General features: G+C 46.6%; 1 protein-coding gene and 1 long non-coding RNA gene across 12 annotated transcripts in view; one reads left to right on the forward strand and one right to left on the reverse strand.

Moving 5' to 3' along the window:
• Nucleotides 1-21,983, forward strand: part of LOC147190835 (uncharacterized) — a 90,323-nt gene that overhangs the window by 26,624 nt on the left and 41,716 nt on the right. For 4 of the 8 annotated variants that reach the window (XR_015103808.1, XR_015103820.1, XR_015103818.1 and 1 more), the window contains exon 1: nt 15,459-15,605. The exons of 2 other annotated variants lie outside the window; for them this stretch is intronic. This is a non-coding gene — a long non-coding RNA (uncharacterized LOC147190835). Of the gene's footprint in view, nt 1-5,166; nt 5,183-15,111; nt 15,217-15,458; nt 15,606-21,983 lie in introns of those variants that run through there. 2 more of the 8 variants (XR_015103812.1, XR_015103811.1) reach the window with 2 other exon arrangements.
• Nucleotides 1,006-21,983, reverse strand: part of hivep1 (HIVEP zinc finger 1) — a 42,603-nt gene continuing 21,625 nt past the window's right edge. For 3 of the 4 annotated variants that reach the window (XM_086137444.1, XM_086137445.1, XM_086137446.1), the window contains exons 3-9: nt 13,571-13,624; nt 5,992-11,756; nt 5,745-5,878; nt 5,487-5,662; nt 4,979-5,080; nt 3,900-4,414; nt 1,006-2,694 (exon numbers count right to left, since the gene is read on the reverse strand). In XM_086137444.1, the coding sequence (XP_085993570.1) occupies nt 1,645-2,694; nt 3,900-4,414; nt 4,979-5,080; nt 5,487-5,662; nt 5,745-5,878; nt 5,992-11,756; nt 13,571-13,624 (7,796 nt within the window). In that variant the 3' untranslated portion in view covers nt 1,006-1,644. Of the gene's footprint in view, nt 2,695-3,899; nt 4,415-4,978; nt 5,081-5,486; nt 5,663-5,744; nt 5,879-5,991; nt 11,757-13,570; nt 13,625-14,616; nt 15,353-21,983 lie in introns of those variants that run through there. The other variant, XM_086137443.1, reaches the window with a different exon arrangement.

Here is a 21,983-nt window from a genome sequence, read left to right on the forward strand (position 1 = left end):
CGCTTTTTCACTGTACTGAAAACAACTGGAGGTGGTGGTGGTGTAAAGAGAGGCTCTGCTGGAGTAGATGGATGAGTCACCTTGTGAATGAGCCGCAACACGTGCTATCCACTGCAAAGATGCTTGACACAAGCAATCCCGATTGCGATGTCTGCTCTCGGTCCTCAGAAAGTCCTCGACCATGACTCCAGCCCCGGTTAGTCAAATAAAACCAATTTAATATTCCACCGAGTGCCATTCATGGGATTAACAAATGGAGAGTCTAAATGAAGTGTGTTTTAATGGGAGGCTGAGAGGACCAGGAGGTTGTACAGTATTGTATAAATAGCGATGAATATAGCGATGAATATTACAGGAGTGGCAAATTAGGGAAATGCAGTTTGGTATAGTATAACATGGTGGTCATTGTGTTTCCTGGGCCAATTTTGCTGCTTGTCATAATAATTGCTTGAGTAGAATAACTTTATTCCTACCTTTATTGTGGGTAATTTATGACCTCATTTTCCGAAAGGGAGAATTATCCTGCAGAACAGAGCGTGCATGAGAACTACACACGAGTTACTGCAGTCGCTTGTTAAATTGGAACTCGAGGGACAATTCCACAAGCTTAAACAACATTTTTTTCCAGGAATAACAATATTCATTTCTCGTGCACGCCCGTCTCCAATTCACCTGCTGGCCTGACGTCACATCCGCCAACTCAAACCAATTTTTTTTGTTCACGATGACACATTTAACGTGGAAATTGTCCGCTCAATTCAAATGCCACAAAAATGAAAGTGAATCACATGCAGTAAAATACGCCGCCGATCATTACGCAACACTACATCGTCTTCAGGCGCCATTTTGTCGCCATCTCCTGGTCAGTATGAGAAATGCTTTCGGTGACCATGCATAGTCAGGTGTTATTTTTAATGACCATGTATAGTAAGGAGGTTTATCTCTTAATTTTGGATTTAAACGACAATGATTAGGACCACCAGTGAATAGGCGCCAGGATACCACTTGTGTTTATAAACAAATTTTTACTCGTACTGTTCAGAAGATTGATACATCAAAGTAAAGCTACCGTAATGCACATACCAATGGACCAAAAGTCAGAATGGGCACTAGATGGATTATAATAAATAGTTGAACACAACATTTGTACAGATAAACATTGCCCATAATCCATAGAAATGTACACATATCGGTATGACAATCATAATTCAATAAATTTACAAATGAAAGATGGTAAAAAAAAAAAGTGATATCCTCCATTGCTATACCACTTCTAACTTGGTGTGAGCGTGCGTGTGTGCGTGGGTGTCCGTGTGCGCCTGCGTGTGTGTGTGTGTGTGTGTGTGTGTTCATTAACACAAGCAACTACTTAATTTAGATGAAATTATGTACAGGTTCCTCAACAAGAAACTCCATAAAGGCACAATTATCTATACAACATGTACAAAAACATTGTCTGGAGCTGACAAAAATAGAAAATAAAATGATTGGTCGTCATTACAATTGCCATATGATTGCACGTACAATGTGAGTGTCAGCATCTGTGCTTTGAAAGGCGATTTGTACAGAAACAAACCCCTGAAGAAGTGTTCTCAGTCTTAAAGTGACTACAATTACGTACAAAATCAACAACGGGAAAGCCTTTCAGGTGGCGATGACCAGTCTGTCTTCATCATCACTGGAAACCTCGTTGTAGTCATCAATGACCTTCTGCCAGCTGGCCACCGGTGGCGCTCTCTTAGGCGCATCATCATCACCTTGCTTAGGGGAGGCCACACTATGTGCTGGACTTTGTGGGGCTGCATGCTGCCGTGAGGATTTCTCCCTTTGCGCCTTCTCCAAAGTCTGTGTCAGCTCCGCAACGGTGCCCGGTCCGCTGCCTGAATTCAGTTCTGGAGAAGTGCTGATTGGCAAGGACGCCGGCCGGGGAGTGGCCACGCGAGCTGAGGGACTTTCCGTTTGAGATGATTGTGCCCCCAGAGTGTCGGGGCTCCCTTGCCTGTCGGACGACCACGGTAGGGGACTACGGCATGGTAGCGGGCTGAGAGAGGGAATGATGGCAGGCAGGGCAATGTTCACGATCTGGAGCCCCGGCATGTGTGTCTGGGTGGTGGTGCTGGTTTGGGAGGTGGGGCTCGCAGCCAAAACCTGCAGGGCGACCCCTTGCTGAGGAAGCATTTGGCTGGATGCTAGCCCCGTGTTGGTCAGGCCCATTAGGCTGAGCGTCGGCTGCAAGGTCTGACCCTGAGATACTTGACGTATCGGGAAGCAGGGCACCACGTTGCTGATGGGTTCCTGGATCACAAGCGGCTGGGTCTGCACGCTATCCGGCCGGGGCGAAGAGTTGGGCGCCGTCGACGGGCTCGTGTTTCTGTGGATAACGCTCACGGCCGGGATGGTGAGCTGAACGGGGTGGTGAGCTTGAATTGGCACAAAGGTGGAATAAGCTGCCAGTCCGGCAGGCACCAGTTGGATGCCGCCAACGGGAACCATACTATAAGGCGAGCGGAAAGGTTGCTGGGAGTGCAGAGGCAGGTGACTGAACAAGTGGGTCTGTGTCTCCATTATTGGGGCTTGAGAGAGACCTTGCAGGGGCGCGCGCGTCGGACTTTGTGACGTTGATGTCTGTGTACTTCGATCAACTGGTATGCCAGACTCGTTTTTTACCCAAGGATGAGTGGCAGATGACGGTTCCTGTTGGAAAACCAAAAAAAAAAAAAAAAAAAAAAAAGAACATGAGTCCATTACAGTAAAAACCTGCTACAGCGGGGCGCATCCTTCTGGTCCCTGCTATAATTGCAATCTTTTTCATTTTTGAACCAATTTTTATAGTTTAATAGCCACGGTTCCCTCAAAAAGAGAAGATATGCCTATGAGCCTTGCTATTTGCTGCTTGAATGTGTCTGTGTGTGTTAAACAAGCAGCTGTTGAAAGGTTTACAATTACCATCACATCTATGCTAATTTAGTTAGGCCTGTTTGTGACCTTTTTGTAACCTTTTGCATTAAGCTCGTTAACTTGCATGAGAGGAACTTTGATGGTTTGGTTGAACATTTTGATGTTGTAATAGCCATCATTTAACCCACTTTAGTTGAATGTGTCATTATTACAGAAAACTTCAACCGGGAGTAGCAAATTGTTTGAAGCAAGCATACTTGGTATCTTTTTTGGAGAACTGTGGAAGCGAGACCCTTTATTAATTAATTTGAATCAATTAATTTTAATCGTCCCCCCCACCCCCCAAATGAAGTTATACAATCAACCTTGTTTTTTGACAGGAAGCAAATGATATTTTTTAAAAGTGTGTTTTAAAATGTTTAAGTGTGGTAATCAATGTAAATGTATATAAAGCATGTGGAGGGGGGGTATTGAAAAATATGTTTTTCCTCTGGTCTCTATTCCGAGATTTGTCCTATCGCAGTAGAGTCTGGAACGGACCGCTCCCAAAAAAACAGCATCATTTAAGGCCACCGTAGTTCCCTTGAAGGGATAGGCAGTGTGGAAAATGGAGGGATTATGATGGAAAGAAATGACTCAAAGCTGTTTGGGTTCGTGTCTGTTGACATGGCTGAGATTTCTATTGGCATTCCGCCTACACACCTTGTGGCAGAAACTGAAGTGTGATTCGGGTTTACCATTTCCAAACCACACAATGGAAAAATAAACCAAACTTGGAACTGCTCGGTGGAAATGAGGTGAAAGTATATTGGATTCAGAGTCAGCGCAGAACATTTTTCCGAAACTGAACGAAACTAAACGCTTTCTGCCACTTCTGAGTGGCAGAAAGCGAACGAATACTCGAGTGTCATAAATAGTTGTACAGACAACATGACAAGACTGACGAGTTACTAGTGTGGAGCTAACGTCACCCAGAAGGATGACATCATTGTGGGCCTCACCTTGCATGGTCTGAAGCCTGTCCCGGTCACCGGGGGACTCGGTGGAACCTCACAGTCAGGGTAGTCAATAGACATCTGCCTGCATGGCGATACCGGGCTCATCATGTGCACCGACTCCGTATCGGAGAAATTGGACTCGGTGGCGGCGGCGACAGGGGGCAGAGAGCTACAAAGGGGCGCCAAGCTCGGGCAGTAGCCGGAGATTGAGTACTGCTTACTCAGCGACAAAGGGTTCATGATGAGGACAGAGTCTGATGCGTGGGGTTCGGGAGCTTGCGGCTGCGCCAGGGAGCTGATCGACATCTGGGCCAGGAGGGCACTCGGAGGGACCTCGTTGTCTTTCGACGGAATATGCTGCGGGCTGGCGGACACGGAAGGGTTTGTGGACAGGCCAGACTCCACTTGGCTGTCCTCCTCTTCCTCATCGTTGTCCTCGTTCTCTTCCTCGTCAGGGCCGTCGGAGTCGTCGCCGTCTGAGTCTGGCCGGTCGGCGCTACTCACTTGACTGCGGTCTCCTGAAGATACAAAAGTACGTTTCTTGTATCGAATCGGGTACTAGAACAATGTTAGTCATTCGAAATAATTCCCTCGTCGATTTATTTGAGTGAAATGCACTCGTAAGGGAATAAGTCGGCGATGTCTTGCGCCTGCAGCGGTAGGGGAGTTTTCCCTTCAGACCGTCGTGCACCTCTCAGCTCCAGCACTTGCAGAGGTGGAAAAACAAATATGCTCTTAGAGACTGGGACCATAGAATGCTTTCAGGCAGCTTGGCTCCCTTTTTTTTTTCTTCTAAAATTAGATGCAGCAATTTCCTCTTTGTAAATGTTGTGCTTGCCGCCCACATGCACTTGGAGTTAACAGAGGATGAAGCTGCATTTAGAATGTCTAATTAGACCACAGCAAAGCCCCCTGACATAGCAACAGAGCACCAGTCCTGACGTTGGGGTTTTTTTTTTTTTTTTTTTTTTTTTTTTTTTTACATCTTATTCAATGAGGGACATGTTTATGACGTGAAATATTAAAAAAACTGTGAAATACGCAAAACGTTGAAATGCGCGTTTTAAGGTTCAGAATCGGACCTGAATCCTCCGCATCTTGATCGTCAGTGAGTCCAATGGACACCCCCATCTCCATGCATTTCTTACTGTGCGCTTTGGACTTCATGTGCTTGGTGAGATTTCCTGCAGGGAGCAGAAAAGGTGTCATGGGTGGGTAGCGGTCGAACTGTATCGCAGGATACACTTACGTAAGGCAAGAGTCCCCGGGCGAGCCGCACGTAAAGGGTGAGTAACAGATAAAGACATTTTTAAATGGACGTGGGTTGTTCTGACAAAGTGCTGTTCCGCAGCGTTGCGTGGGAAGTCGGCAAGTTTGATAACGAACGGAGAATCGCGCTTGATTCATTAAAGCGATGCTGAAACCTCATTTTTTTAATACCAATCAGAGGACTGGAACAACAGCAAAGTCAACTTTCAATTGCATTTATGCTCATGTAGATTCTTTGTATATGCCAAGTCGTTTCAAGGTCATACTTTTTGTGGCTTTGTGCCTAGAAATACAGTACCGGACAACACTGAAAGCTCTCACCTTTGGTCTTGAAGGAGAAGTTGCAGTGGGTGCAGTGGTACGGCCGAACGTCAGAGTGGGTACGAATATGTTTGCGTAACATGCTGGGCTTCTTACAGCGGATCCCGCATTCCTCACAGATGTATTTACCTCGCCCTCGCCCACGTACATAAACATAGTCTTCATTAGATTTGTATCTGTGGGGTTGCAACACATCGGGGAACATGAGATAAGAGACAAAGAACCATGTCGGACTTCAATAACACTCGAAAACCGTACCCGCCATCAAAGATTTTGATTCGTCTTGGCTCTGTTTTTGATGTCAGCTCCTTGTCTGACTCATTGCTGGAATGAGTTTCTGTTTGCGCTTTCGTTTTGGCTTCCGCTGATCTGGTCTTCTGGGTCACCGGCACCTATAACGGCATGCCTTTGTTTTACTCGTTTTATATATTCATGTGTTCCAACAAAACAATGCATTAAGAAACTACACAACAAAAAGAGGTTTGTTTGAAAAACGCGTTCTTACCTGTGGCATGACATCTTTCAGCTTGCCGGAGTAAGACAAGATATCCGATTTTCCAGACGTTTTTATCGCAGAGGTGTAGCGGATTTTCTTCGAGCTCTGTTTGGAGTCGAGGAGAGACATGACCACCTTGGTGGGCAAGCCCAGCGGGTTTGGATTGTTTGGGTTGACGGTCCAAGCTGCATATGCCGACGTTTTCAGGTCCGTTTGGAGAGTGTGAAGTTGTTTTCTCCTCATCAGGAAGCACCACGTGAAGGTGGTGGTCGTCTTCAGGCTGGGAAAAGACAGGCGATGACTGTCTTTTGTGTTAACCACAGAAACAGACGTGGGCAGTTTCACTTGACCGCCATGGAAACTCGATGGTCTTATGGGTGATTTTATGGGATTCCACCGATGTTCTTCCACTTTCTCTTGAGGCTTGAGGGAGTGACTGGCTGGCATAGAGGCACCCTGGCGATCAGGTGCAGCAGTATTTAGGACAGGGTGAGGATTTTCAGGAATAACTGTGCTTGCCCCTTTGTCCAGGCCGGTACTGTCAGGTGACATTGGCTTCACATCATCAAGATCCTTCTCTGAATCGGTTTTAACATGTGGCAAAGGAGGGGCCTCTGTCTCAATTGGACTGTCAACGGGTTCCGTTGTGCACACCTGCCTAACCAGCGTTAGCTTCCGCTGTCTGGTCACTTCCGACAAAGTGGAGTTCAAATAATTGACCGACCTGCCGTCGGTCAGGCAGGCCACACCGTTTTCATCCTTAGCCCGTTTCTGATGCTTTTCCATGTAGATATCCAAACTGTTGGCGGGTGACAGCATTCTTTTACTCGACGCAATGGGCTCCTGTTGCGGGCAAAGAGTGACTGACGCAAGTTTCTGAGTGCAGTGCAAAGAACCCAGGGATGACGGCCTTTCGGCTGTTTTATTGTGAAGGCTAACGATTTTAGTCCAATCCTTTGGTGAAGCATGAGTTTCAGCATCTACGATATGAGCGGGCCGAAGGGTACTTTTGTTTGAGACGGTGGGAGCAGTGTGCATCAGCGCATGCGTTATGAGAATCTGTGGCAACGGAACACCACCTGCCTGGGTCGGAACGTTTGAGTCTCTTTGCTGTTCGACAGCCAAAACATCAGATTTCGTCTCAACGTCTGAATAAGGACATGGCTGATTCGTACAGATGTTCTGGAGTACGTCTGATGATTGGGAAACACTCAAGATGGGATGGGCAGCGGGCATTTTTAAAACTGGTAAATTTAGCTGAGATTCCTGCGTGCCGGAGAATGAAAACGTTTGACCTGGCCTTTGTGTCGGACATTGCAGCTGGTATTTGGGCACAAGGCATTTATTGTCTTCCAAATCGGCTGGTTTGTTGAGGGTGTTCTCACTTCCGACTAAAATCTGGCTCATGGGTTTCTGTGCCTTTTGGCATACTTGAACTCGGGATGTTTGATGCCAAGGGTGAGGAAGGCCATGGACTTGGGGCTGCTGTGTAAGGCTCCCCAGATGTATACTTTGGACCATTTCCTCGTTTCTTTGCAAGGGTGATTCTCCAGAATGGACGATGAAAGGCTGGGCCACATTCAATCTGTTGACAATTTGAATTTGGGCTCTGTTTGGGTTTACAGAGTTTACATTTGTAATTAGAGCTTTGTCAAGATTTATGACGGCTTTCCGAATGGACTGCTGATTATCTGGGCATATCTTTAGAGACATTTGGCGAACTAACGGCCCCCGCCTCCTTTCGATCAGTGGAACCTGGGCACCTTGGGTGGTTGGTCCACTTTTAGGATGACCGACGGGTGATTGACCTCTTCTGGGAGAGACATTGCCACAGTCAAAAGACTTGCTGCGGTAGTCACATGAAATTTCTACCGAGGGTTGAGTACAAGTGATCTGTTCAGATGCTGCACGCCTCATCGCTGCCGGTACACCGAGTGTGCTGAAGACTTTTGGCTGATCTCGTGGCTCAGGAATTCTGCTGACGCAGTCGGCTCCTGAAGGACTCTCTGACCTCGACGGTTCTTCTCTGTCAAAAGAGGTTGAAATGCTGGAACAGTGCGAGAGAGTACTGTCTCTGCTCAGGCTTCGCGAGAGGCTCGACTCCAAGCTGGAGTCACCTGACGAGTGGTCCATTTGAGCAAGACGAATTCGTTTCTTTTTGGGTGGAAGTTTCTCTGCTGGCAGCTTTGACAAACTCTCACTTCTTTGTGGCCAGCTGAATTGATCTACGGGTTTTTCCGCCTGCTCGGAAGGCTGCGTTTCGTGTTCTCTGTCGGGCTCTTCGGTGACCAAAATTTCAGGGACCTGGATGTTGTTTTGACGAACTAGACGACACTGTTGGGCAGGAGTAGAGGTTTCTCCTGCGACTGCCACGGTACGATCAGTGCATTGATCCATTTTTTGAGGACCGGAATCAGTTTCTGTAGTTTTGTCCGGTAACTTTTCATGGTAGACTTCAGCTGCTCTTACATCTGCTTTGGAGTTCGGGGGGTCTTTTTCTCGACTATCCAGCGGAGAACTCCTATCTGTCGATTCGGTCTCAAATGAACTCGGCCTGCTGAGAGAGTTGGTGTGTCGAATGACTGAAGTACCGCAGCTTTGCCTCTGCATTTCTGCTTGAGCAGAGGTGCTAATCTGAGTCTCTCGGATTGGTGACAGTCTTGAATCTGAAGCACATGTACCGCGTGCGACGAGTTGAATTTGTGGTAGCTTGGGCTGGCTGGTTTTGGGTTGTATGTCGACCACAACGGTATGCTGGGGAGAAATTGGATTTCCAAAGCTTTTCAGTAACTGACAGGAATCAAAACTAACCGAGCAAGGGGGATTTGTGTCGGTTGGCGATTGATCATCCTCATCGCCTACGCTTTTCATTTTCCTTCTCTTTCTGAACGATGTCTGCTGTTCAACTAATCCTTGGCCGCCTGTTGACCTGGAAACTAAATTGGTTTGCATGTTGACATGAAAAACATCTTGATCTGTTTCTTTCACGACGAGGGGCTTGTTTTTTGGCCCATGAAGTTCTGAGCAGTAAAATTTCTTGTGCGTTTCAAAATTCTCTAACTTTCTGTACCGGTTTCGACAAGTTTCACATTCGTACATCGTGCCTTTATTTTGCTGAAGTTTTCTTTGTCTGTCCTGACTGTGATCGAAAGATCGACTTTTCTGCATAGGTTCCATGCTATTATTTGCACCGTGATATCCGTCATCCATCGAGCGAACGGTAGGAAGTCTCTGCCTGTCACCGGTAGAAAAATCCTCCACTGCGGCTTGTCTGACCAAGGTCCGAGAATGTATTGCCGGATTGGGGGTTGATGGCGCAGACGAAAATACATCATCATTGATTGAACTTTTCTCATCAAAGGAATGAGAAATTCGCAAAGGGTGTGGCAGGTGGGCAATATTGAGCGGAAGAGCGGAGTGCCCTGGCGTAGTCGGCATCGAGTTGCTCCTTGTGATCGGCAAACAATCCATTGAGTATTGAGAAGGTACAGAGAGAAGGAAAACTGGCTTCGATTTGTCTGTGGGAGTGAACGGAGACTTGGGGATGTCGGAACTTGAACTTGACCTCCTTCCAATTGGTTTCAGGTCAAACTGAAAGGAATCTTTAAATATGTAGGATTTTGGAGAGTCGATGCTTCCTCTCCTTGACAGAGATGTTCGCCTTGGTTTAACACTGTCCAGTTGCTTGTTGTCCACCACCGCCTCATTGTCTGATATCAGCTTTGAAATTCTTTCCTCAAGAGAAAGGGCTTTTGTTTCTAACGGGGGGCGCATCTGTCCCTCTTTTGCTTGTGACAAATGCTCCACTGCGACGTGCATTACCGTCGAAACAACAGGAGGGAGATGAGAACCATCCTTTTTGGAGACGTCCATTTCAGCTGGTGGTGTTATCTTTACAAATGGACTCGGTGGACTCATTGCCTGGTCAGCACTTTCGGAGCGAGAGAAGTAGCCAGAATCTGTACTCCCCAAACTGCGAGGACTAAGGAGACACTTGGCTTGTTGCTGCTGAGAAAAGTCTGTCGCTTGTTGCCTCTGGAGCTGAGCGTGCCCACTTAAGAGTGGAGACTTGCACTGTTGGTCTTCATCTTCGCTGACCGTATCTAGTGAGGGACTTGTACTCACTACCTCTTTCAGAGACGACAGGGCCGTGATGTTCGATCTCAGATTAACATTTGGAAACTCTCGTTGCCGTTGCGAAGCAGCTTGTTCGGGTGCGGCGCCGGTAACTCGAGGGCTGTCTGCCCTCAGAGGTGAAACGTTGACCGGATAGACAACAACTTTCGGGAGCACGGCTGTCACTTTGTGCTCATGACCTCTTTGGGCGAGAGCCGGTTTCACTGAGTCGAACACAGCCGTTGAGTCCATTTCTCCGTAGCTTGCTTGGTTTGTACCAGCGCTTTGGAGGCTGTTTTCTGACAAGGCCGCTGCACTACTTTGCGATGATTCCGGATCCAGATCGACGGTGCTTCCGTCGTCGTCGCTGTCCCCGCTCTCATCGACCTCTGAATGTGTTCCGAGGGCTTTGTCAGAATCGTGTGATTGCAGTGCCCCTCCCGATTCGGAGCGCGCAATGAGACCGAGTTTGATCGCATGAGCGTGTGATTTCTTGTGCTTGTACAAGTTGCTCTTGGTTTTGAAGGAAAAACCGCAAGTTACGCAGGGGTATGGTCTTTCGCCGGTGTGAGACCTGATATGTTTGAGCAGCACGCTGGGTTTCGCACACGCCCGGTTGCAGTATTCGCAAACATATTTTCCCGGTTTCTTCTGCTTTTGGTCCTTGGAAACCTGCTCCGACCCAAAGTTCATTAAAGTCGTAATCTGAACATGGTTGTTTCCGGGTGTAACTGGGACCTGAATGGTGCTGGGCACACTAGCTGAGAGCGACTGGCAGGTGTGCACAATTGGGGGTTGGCTTTTTGGCAAAGCATTTGAGCCCGAGGGAGCCGGCGCATGAGTGATCGTAGACAGTCCAGTATTAAAACTCATGTGAATTCTGGGCTTTTCCGGATTAGATACAACAGGAATGAAATGTTGATTTGCAAAAGATAACGACTGCAAAGGGTCACCCTGTGTTGATGCCTGTACACCTTCCTGCAATGGTGCTGCAATGCCAATGAAATTACCCTGTTTGTCGATATAATACGTCTGCAAAGGAGACGAGTGAGTATGGAGACCGATATTAACAGCCGTCATGCTGGACAATTCACTCGTGGCTTGAGATTGAAGGTTAGAAGTCGGTTCCGCGGCGGCCGCGACTCGGAAGGTCTGTTTCCTGTCAGTAAGTGTAAGCATGTCGGGCTCCATCGCCTTCAGTAGGACATCGAGCGGGGCACTGGTGTGGTAAGGATCCTTATCAAAGCTGCGGGCTTGGGTAGTACCGTCCTTGGGCGGAGCCGCTTTTAGAGAACCGTCGTCATCATTGGTTGGTCCGTGGGACGGCAGCATTGACTTGGCGTTCTCTTGCGTTAGCCTTTCATGGTCAGTGACAGAGTCCCCTTTGTCAGGGGATGCTTCAACAGGTTGAGCATCTTGTGATTCTCCTTCCTCGCTCAGTGATGTTGAGGGATGATGGGAGGGACTGCCGGAAGCAGGGGAGCAAGGTCTGTTCTCCTTGGGGGTTCCTCCTTCGACAGAATTTTCGGGAGTTTTCAGCTGCGGTGGTTTCTTCACCGGGGATTTTGGAATTTTCTTTTGCTTGTTCTCTGCCACAACCTTTTTCCTCTTCAAACCTTTGATGTTATCTTCAATTCGTCGATTGCTTTCAGATATGCCTGTGGACAAACCAGGAAAGAAACCGTCAGACAAACGTTTTCAATATCTGTGGTCCTTTTGGCAAAATAAAGCACCATTACCCACATGCGTTTTCAGTCACTGGCAGCTGGAATGTACCACAGCTGTCTTTAGGCAAACTAAAGACTAAACCAGGCGAGTGAATTACTCCACTCCAAAGGACACGCAATAAATAAATAAATGAAAGTGAGATAGTGTTTGCACACTTGCGATCACTTTATTTATTTTTTTCCATCTCCCATTTGAGAGCATTCCTGAATTAGGTACAACACAAGATATGAACTGTTCTGATGGGTAAACTGTTTTGCTCCAGTTAATCGAAACCAGGGCTGTCAACATGAATGTTTTTCTAAGACATGAAAGCAAATTCCCGGTCACATCATCGATGTGTCACATGGTCGTATATCACGTACGCGTATGCGTATATCACGTTACTTAACATTGCAACTTTACCGTTGTTTCTCAACGCGTACCGGTATTTTAAGTGGTTTGCACGTCCAAGCATTTTGCTCCATTGAGTTCATTCTTTTTAATTAACATTGTTAGTGTTCTCACTTGACAAGCAAACATGCCTTTCCTCCAAAACACAATAGCGTGTACGGGTAATTGTAATAACAAATAGATTTGCATAGGGCAAGTTAATTTGTCCATTCATCTGTTTGTAAGTGTACTCCAGGGTGTTTTGGAGAGGCAGCTGATTGTACAGTTAGCATAATTACCATTCGAAAGCTAACGGCCAGCATCCAAACTGGGAGTTGCCTTTTTAAATTAGCTATTAATTGTGCAGCTGATGTAAAATTAAATGGGAAACATCGTCATACGTTTTACATTCCATGCTTAAAAAGTCACAACGTCAAAAAGCTTGGAGCAGTCTTTTAAACTGTCACTTGTGTCAAGGACAAACAGAATTCCTGTGCAGATGGAGGTTTTTTTTTTGTTGTTGTTTTTAAACCCCACTTCATTGTATTCCAGTATTGAGCTTTCTTGTACAAATAATCACAAAAGGCACATGGGTACAAATCGGCACGCTGGGCTCTCGATCATCATTTTGTCGCCTTTGAAAAAGTGACTCAGCATATAGTTACATAAACCTCATCGTGACCTGTCACAGTTTACCGCATTTCAAAGGTATTTCGTTTCTCCCGGGTATTTGGCATAATTAGACCAGGGAACGCCCTGTCCTTGCTAATCCATTCTCCATGAAAAGCATACAGCATTACATAAAAAAAAAAAAAAGGTCAAAAGCCAAAATAAATGTTGATTTAATGACACATCCAATCCTCAGAGACTGGGTCTAATCAGGTTTTCGATTGTAAGAAGTCGGACGCGTCATGTACAAAAAGTGCATGTCACAGAAAAAGTGTCGTCACCGTTTGACTGGCACGCGTGGACACAAGAATACAAGTAGTTATTTATATCCACCTTATGTCCACTTAGCTTCTCCACACAAGCTGTTCCCAGTCTTGTTAAGAACGATAAGTCCATCAAAGCTCTCATGACCTGCAAGTGACTTGGATTTTTTTTTTCTTTTCCATGACTCAGAAGTTGGTCAGGTGACATTCACCAAAAAATAAACAAATTATAATCAGTACTGTCTTTGCATTAGCACACATTATATGTATTATGTAAATAATAATATATTGTCGGACTTATAAGATTATTGGATATTTTTTTTTACATTTGTTTGGCACTCTCGTAAACCACTTTACAAACGATTGTGAGGGTAGTCGACCGGTCACTTGTTGAAACCTTATTTGTCCTTGATATAACAACTTGAAAAAGAAATGTCTCTTACCTTTCCTTGAGCCCGTGGGTTCTTTCAGCTCTTTCTGGGCCTCCTCGATTTTATCTGCAACACAAGTAAAGGTGCATTTTCAGCATGCGGCAAGCGCCGGCACGTACATGCCCACGTACCGTACGCAACTGTGAACGGATGGCAGCATGCAAGTAATGTTACGAGGGATTCCTCCCACACGGCCCATGCGGGATGATGTCTGTTAAATGAAAAACAGATATTCTTCCATAGCCGGGAAGAGTGCACCGTTCCGCGATGGAAACTACGGTCATCATTGAGGCAGCGCGCTTGCGTAATGCGACCGTATAGCCACACGTTTTAAAAACAACGCGGATACGCGTTAGGTACAGGTTAGGATTTCAAACACGACGTTAAAAATGGCACGCCGGGACTCCAGATGCTGGACGATGCTCGAACAAGAATGCGCCAGAACTTGTCAGAGGATTTCTGGTGAACCGGTGTGTGCGCTTCTTTTCTCACAGGCAGCCGGCGGAGACAGGAGGTTGGCTACTAAAAGCCCGTCAGGTTTGAATTTAGAAACATGTTTCGATAAAATGTCCCTAGTGCATTTTTTCCCCTGCTACCGCAGCTTCCTCCCACACCCAAACACATGCATGTTAGTTTAATTGGAAAAAAAAAACAAAACACTGAAATGCCCCAAGGTGTGAATGCGAGTGTGAAAACTTTTTTGTCTATTACACCTTTTTTTTTTGTACCACCTATAAAAATACCAAGTCGTGCACAAACGATAATGATACAGTTACTGGTTTGGTCTGTAACATGATTCAACGCAAGGATAATAAGTCCAAGTTCATCAATCAGTATGTCTTACTGCTGAAATTCTGAACATTTGGACAGTTTTAGATGGAAAAAAAAAAGACCGTATTCCTATTCCACAGATCCAATATTAAACAGACTGCCGTGTTCAGAACATCCTACTTTGTCAAGACATTTTTTGAGTTGACTTATTAAAAATGTACTGCCGAAAATGTCACTGTGATATGAGGCAAAGTTCGACCATATAATTGAGTGACTGTTTTGCATACCATTGGAGGGGGGGAGGGTCGCAATGAGTCTCTGGTGTACCCCGTCTCTCGCCCAAAGCCAGCTGGCACACATGGTTCACCCACGATCCAAATGAGGACAGGCAACGTAAGGAAACTGCCGGATCGATGTTTTAACCCTTTCAGGCACAGCGGTTACTGCAGTGGACAGCTTATCATGCTATCAGGTTACAAGGGTGCATGAAATGGTTCAGATGAGGTAATAAGAAAGCTCCTCATATGAAATATTACTTCGTGGCTCTATGCGGGGGGTGGGAGAACATTTCAGATCATCCGGATTTTACCAAAGACTACGCTTCTTATTCATATATTAGGGGAAATGGTCACGGGAGCTTTCCTCCCATGACCATGAAACTGAATGGAAACATAAATCCATCATAGATTTTCTGCTTTATCGATGACATCATGATTCGAGACAAGTCCCAGAGGACCAATTGCAGCAATTTCATTTTCGACCGCCACAAATGTTATTGGAGGACCAAAAAAAAAAGAAAAAAGGATGTTCTTCCGTCGTTGCCAAATTCACAGTAATTCCATGCCGGGAATCCGCAGTGAGGAGGATATGAGCGGCTGGTGCAAGAGGTCAGTGGATTATGTCATTGTGTGTGTTACAAGTCACACCCCATCGCCGTCGCTCTCCTACCCCAAGCACACGCCACAGATTACATAATGTGTTCCCATCCCGAGCTGCTGCGGAGCAAAACAAAGGCGCCCTGCCAGCAGAAACACAGCAACAGAGGGCAGCGCATTTGTTTTCGTGCATCTGTCCGTCAAAGACAAGAACGTATTCAAATGCTCCACAGAGATTTGTGGATTCCCTTGCCCTCCGATGTACTCGGAGCCCCCGGCCGTGCTATTCCACAAAGCGGGGGACTCTCGAAGCTTCCCTCGGGTGAATTGCCAGCAGGCTGCAAGGCTTCCTCGATTCAACGATGATGGCCGGTGCAATTTTTGCTTGGATCGCGGCGAAGGTGATTTGGCTCTTCATTGTTTGAACAGCTCGCCTTATTACCGAACGTCTCGGGTGAGACCGCACCGTCGAACCGTGACATCGGTGATTACCGCCCCAACGTACGGCGTATTTGCGCCGGTGTAAGAATCCGATTGCTCTCTTTACATAACTAACCGCAAACAAGACGCCTCATGCTGAAAGGCATCCGATGAAGTCATGCTCAGAACGCAGGAAACAATGAGTCGAAAGGGACAAGGCAGCAGTCCCTTCATCCCTCACCCTTAATAAGGACAAAAGATTCCATCCACGCAGGCCAAGTTGTTAAGACAGAAGGGAATGATTATACGGTTCAAATTTCCCTCATTATCTGCGGAGTGGTCTCCACGATGGTCAAATATTTCACGACGGGGGCTTTGAGACATTCATCTTTGCCATCTGCAAAGCACGCAGCCGCAAGAAAACACGAAAAGGGAGAACGTCAATGTTGCGGCGTTGATGAAAAGCAGAGCAAGTCATGGAAGGCGTCCAGATTTTTAGGCAGGGTGAGAACAATCGACCAATCTCGATTACAATAGAACGGGAGACGGAGAATGCCGACCCTTTTGGTTAAGACACTAAAAGCTCAGTCAAAAGAGACGCATGGCATTGATCGTTTGTTTCTTTCCCCCCCCCCTCGTATCTCGTGGACAACAGAAAGCCTCGATTACAATCAAAGTCAAAGGCAACGGGACGGTGGAAGGTGTTGACGGGTTTTTGAATCGTGCATCATGAACGCTAGGCGATGATTTTGGCCGGGGCAGGCCAAGCGAGCGCGGCTGCCTCGATCCTTTTGGTTGCTGCCATGACAACCTCACATCTTGAATCCTTCGCGGAACACCTCCCGACATGACCGTGCTGTGCTGACTGGGATTGGGGGGGGGGGGGGGCAGAGTGTGTGAATTAGTAGCGCCTCAAAGGCCGGAGCGAGGTCCTCGTGCAGATGCGGGCTTGACTTCCAGTGTTCACTCGGTTTGACCTGCTACATGTGCTGTGGCTCGAGGGAGGCCGCACAGCAGAACGGGATGGCGATATGTACAAAGTTTAGAAACGTACCGATGTGACGTCTGGATGGCCGCACAGAAAGTCTCTTTCTTGGGCACCGTTTACCTCAGCCTGCGGGCCAACAACCCAACACCAGGCTCAACAAGCCTTCCCGCCTCGCGGCCCTCAAAATACACATTTTTACTCAACAATCTGCACCGTTCGGCCTCACCACGCCAAACGGACGCCATCGGCCGCATAGTGGCAGCTTCTCAAGGCTCCATATGCGCAATGTTTACTCGTCTCGGGCTGCTTTTTCTCCGTCAAGCTGCTGCTCCCCCTGCTAGCATCAAAGATACACGCTCTAGTTGTTTTGATATAACGGCAGCATCTGCGCGGTTGTGATATCATTAGTATGCACGACGCCACACCATATCTGTGTGCTCTTGAAACGGAGAGTGTGAGCAGATGGTCCATGTGCAAAAAAAAAAAAAGGACGAGTCAAAGGTGAACGGCATTTTTCTGTTTGGACTGACAGCGTGTGTGTGTGAGCGCATGCGTCTGCGACACACGACGCAACGGGGAGGCTGCGGTTTTAAAATCGGGATGGAAGGGATCTTGAGGGAGGATACACACTGCAGCATCCAAATTCAACAGAGAGGAAGAGACGAAGCGGGATGAAGATGACGAGATGGTAGCCGGCAGCTGCTCCCTTCTTCCTTGTCACAGCGCAGAGGAGGGATTATGTAACTCGAGCACCTTCACCGGAATTCTGACCACGCCGGAATTCTTTGTGCGAAATGCACACATGGTGGCACACATACCCTGGCGGAGGCTGCATTCTTTGAACAGTCAAGGGCATTTACAGACACAAGACGGTGTGCAGGTGCACCTCACACTTGGTTCCAAGCTTCAAGCGTCTTCAAAGTTTTGGTCCAGCTTCCCAGAATTGCGCCCGATACTATTCAGCGTCAGTCAAAACACCTTATAATCTGTTGCTTTTCTTTCGTTTCGTTGATTGCGTTGATTCTAAGTCCGAATATCTTTCCCGTCTTCCCTCTTCCGCCGCCAGATGTGCGAGCTATGCAAAATCCTTTGCCAACTTGAAAGGAAGTCTGCTGATCATATCTCAGCTTTCTTCCTGTCGCGTGTGGAGAAGACCCCAGCCAGTTTTGCAGCCCTCAGCTGCTGACCCACGCAATAAGTGGCCATAACGGTTTCCGTCAGCTCCAGTCAAATTCTTTATCTTTGCAGACATGCTTGAGAAAAAAAAAAAAAAAACAGAGAGAGACTCCCCATGCTCGGGAGGGTAATAAATCAATCTGAGAGTAGAGCTTAAGACTGATGAAGTCTTCTCTCTCTCCGTGACTGCGGTCAAACAATGATGGGGAGCGAAGGAAATCCCAACCCGGAGCAGGAGTGTCCCATTACGTTGTAGTCCATCATCATCATCATCATCAGTCGGTGTATCTTGGGATTTTTCATATTATCTCGGTTGGGTGGGAGCTGGAATGACTCACTGCTTAATCTACCGGACACAAAAAGGAGTGACGGAATGATTAAGGGATGAAAGACTGTGTGCGTCTGTTTGGCGTCTTTTTGGAGATGACTACATCAAGTTGTGGGTTGGCTTTTGACAAAACCACTCTAATCTCCGTTTTTAGACGTGACACAAAGATCATTTGTCATCAAACTTAAGAGATATGGAGCCGTATTTTCGTGCCGGGGGCAAGTCGAGCGTTGGGCGAAACGGGACATTTGTGCCTTTCTGCGCCATCGTTGGATGCAAGTAGTCCTTCCCCAGTCAGTCATTGCGGCATCCCTAAATTGCATCAATATCAGGCCAGTCAGAGGCGCAGTATGCCCAAGTAAGCCGTGCTTGAGATTGCCGGAACAGAAGTCGAGTCAATGGGTTACATCAGTGGTTCTGAACCTTGTTGGAGGTACCAACCGGTTACATGCATGATATTGGCAGGTAAACTGCAAGATCTTCCTTTGCGGATGATGTCGTTGGCCGTGCAGGTGACGCGGGGAATTTGAGAGCGACTTGCATCATGTGTCACAGTGTGATCAAAAGAGTGACGGAGGTGCTTTTAATTCATTCACTCCCAAAGACGTTTTTAAACGTCTTTTCAGACTTGGTCCAGAATTGGCTGGTAGTGAATGAGTTAAAATATATTTAACATGAAAATGACTTGATTTCAACCATGATTCCATCATTGTCTGACCAACGATGTAAATCTGCAATCATCGAGATAGCACCCAGTATTGATCTATAAATTAGCAAAAATGTCTGACGTAGAGAGCACTTTCTCAGTTTGGTTTCAGAGAAGAGACAGAAAAGGAAGACAACGTCTGCGCACAAAAACCCACTTCCTTCTTTTGCAACAGGTTAGAAAAAGGCCCTGAAACAAACTGTGCATCGAATCCCATCCGGTGAGAATTTCGAGTTCCCTCTAGGTTGTGCTCAGTGACACCAAAATAACAGACGACATTGGCGATTCCACTTCACTGAGATCAGCGAGTGACGGCCAGCGCGTCGCCAAGCGATGCGTTGACAGGAAGCATGTGTCAGTGTGCTTCAGCGCGAAAACAAATTGTGCACGTACAGTCAGCTTTGTACGTATGATCAGGAATGCGGTGGGGGGGGGGGGTGTTGCCACATCAGACCAGGTTGACAAAATGTCTCGCAGACATTTTTGGTGTTGTTTTTGGAATTATCCAAGTCAGTCAGCTTTTCTACTACACAAATGAACTGGGGTGGGGGGTGGAGGGGGGTGCTTACTGTTGCTTCAAGCACACCACAACATTTCAATCAATCAAGCAAATGCTACAATTCCTATCAAACCCAACACGAGATCTGAAGAGCAAAACAGAAAATGAAACTTTGAAAAGTACGCAGGACGCCTCACGTTTGACTGTTGAGCTCTGAACAATCGCGGCTGGCACAAATGTCACCGCAGTCGGTGTCATCTCAGTTTGAGTGAGCCCAGAAGTTCCTCGGTAAGGCAGCGATACCCGCGCTGCGCGTTCAGGACAAAAGCAAAGCTGAAATGCGACAACCTACAGTCAATCTGACCTTGCACAACACAAATCAGACGGCGTGCGCTTTACAAATAGGACAAAATGTTCGTTTCTTACCGCGCGCTTGGCTCACGTGTCATGGAAATAAACAATCGAGTGTGTCCTTTTGTTCGTGACCAAGAAAAGTCAGTCCATACATGCTTCTCTGTCAAAACAGTCACAGCTGTGTTTCCGCCCTATCAGCTGGAGCGCTGCAGTGGTTTTGGGGCGTTGCCAGCGGTTTCCTCAGAATAATGTGACGAGGAGGGGAATTCCTGTTAGGCCTCGGAAAAGAGGAGGTGGAGCGAGGAGGTGCATGAGGTGAAAGGGGGAGGGATTGGAATGAGGGAGGGATGGAGGAGGGGTTTGCTTGAACATAGCAGGCCAGGTGACGTCACTAAAACCGGCTTTGGCACCCTCCAGGGTATCCTTTCGCTTGGCCTCCCTCCCGCCTTGTTTGTCCTGACGAGGGCGGGACTTAATGTTCCCCGCCAAATGCCGGTTGCCCAACACTTTACTCAGTGGGTGAGAGGAGGCAGGCAAGTTTTCTCTTCCCTTTTTTTATTATGACTTGGTCGTTCTGGTACCCACTTTGTGACCTAAAAGGGGTTTCTTTGAAATATCCTCTCGCCGCTCGCTTAAAAAGCCCGTCTTAATCCCGGAGAACCCAAGACCCCTTTTCTTCTTTGGAAAATGATGAATTTTACATTAAATGACTGCTATATGTTCACTGAACACCAAAATATATGTTTTTTCAAATATTTCATGCTTTAATCCTAATTTAGTGCCAAATTTGACCCTTTGGGATTTAAGGGTAGGGTTTGAGTAGCAGAATTTATAGGGGCCAAATTTTCTCCAGGGTTAAAATTGACGCTCATTGGCCACTTCATTAGGTACACCTTCAGAGAGGTATCAAACAGTAGTCCGCCAGTGAGATGTTTCTCAAATATTTCGTTTAAATACTACAGTATTATACAAAACCATATTTTACATTTTTTTTCTTAACCCTATAAAACCGATAACATGATAAGCTGTCCACTGTAGTAACCGCTGTCCCTCAAAGGGTTAAATAGACTATATTAGGTGTATGACCACAGAGTTAAAAATATTTTAATTTGATATTTAAAAACATTTTTCTCTCTGGCCACCTTATCGTTGCTTGAAGAAAAAAGGAAAAGAAGAAAGCGCGGCCCAAAGTAGGGGGAGACGTCACACACCCGTCCGTCTCAGTGTGCGCTTTGGCCCAACGACAGATGAAGCGTGTCCTGAAAACAACTTGGCACAGCTTTCCGTGTCTAAACTGGTCATGGAAATGCAAAATGGTGTGGAAAGAGTTGACTCAGGGAAGACTGAAAATACAAACAGAAAAGCCCATTAGGTCACTTTTTGATGGCTGGCCATTAGCTTTTAAAGGTAAAGTACAAGGTCCGTATTTCAAACGCGGGGCGAAGTACTGTATGGTGCTCATGCGTTTCCCTTAATGGTTTGGAAATCTTTTGGGGTTTTTTTTTTTTTTGGGCTTTTGCTGCGTGTCAAATTGACCTTCCCGTTAAGCTGGAGTAGCCAATGACAAGGTTGGACTTGGAATGGTGTTGCAATATTGTTAGTCTGAGCCCAAGTCAGTCATTGACCTCTACAGTTGAACTCCCACAACTATGCTGAGTGTCTCCCAAAAAAAAAAAAAAAAAAAGAGGAAGAACCCTACGCTTTATTTTCAGATTAGTTATGTGAAATTGTGCGGCTTTCACAAGCAGCCCGCAAGAAGAGCTTCAGAAACATTTTCTCAGCCCAGCGTCAAAACAACATTGGTGTTTTGCCGTATCATTGCTAGGAAATCCATGTTCACGGGAAAAAGAAAAAAAATGTCAGGAGCAACATTTCGCTCTGTAATTATGTTGGTCCAAGCAAGAACATCAAGTTTTTGTTGGCAAACAGAAAGTACAAACAAATATGACTCAGAGTTTACAATAAATGGAATTTCTGCAGCCTTTCACAAGGAGCAGAAAAAGTGCAATGGGAACGTCTGCGTTCATTGTATGAGCACACTTGTTGGGGTCTTGCCAGGTACAAAAAAACAAAAACAAAAACAAAACCGGTCCCTGGTAGGACTTGCTTTTGCAAATCCGAAAGCCTCAACAGTGAGTGTGCGCAGCTTGACGTACTGTGTGAGTGGTGGCTTTCCAAAAATAAACTTGCCTAATAACACACATAAGAAAAGCACCAAGTGGCACGCAGACCAAACTCCTGCGGGGAACTGCTAACCTGAGCCAATGCAGGGGAAAGAATGCATTTAACTACTGGCTAGCCACCCGGT

This window comes from Hippocampus guttulatus, chromosome 18, assembly GCF_054856545.1.
Source record: "Hippocampus guttulatus isolate MCC_2025c chromosome 18, RoL_Hgut_1.0, whole genome shotgun sequence".
NCBI classification, from domain to species: Eukaryota; Metazoa; Chordata; class Actinopteri; order Syngnathiformes; family Syngnathidae; genus Hippocampus; species Hippocampus guttulatus.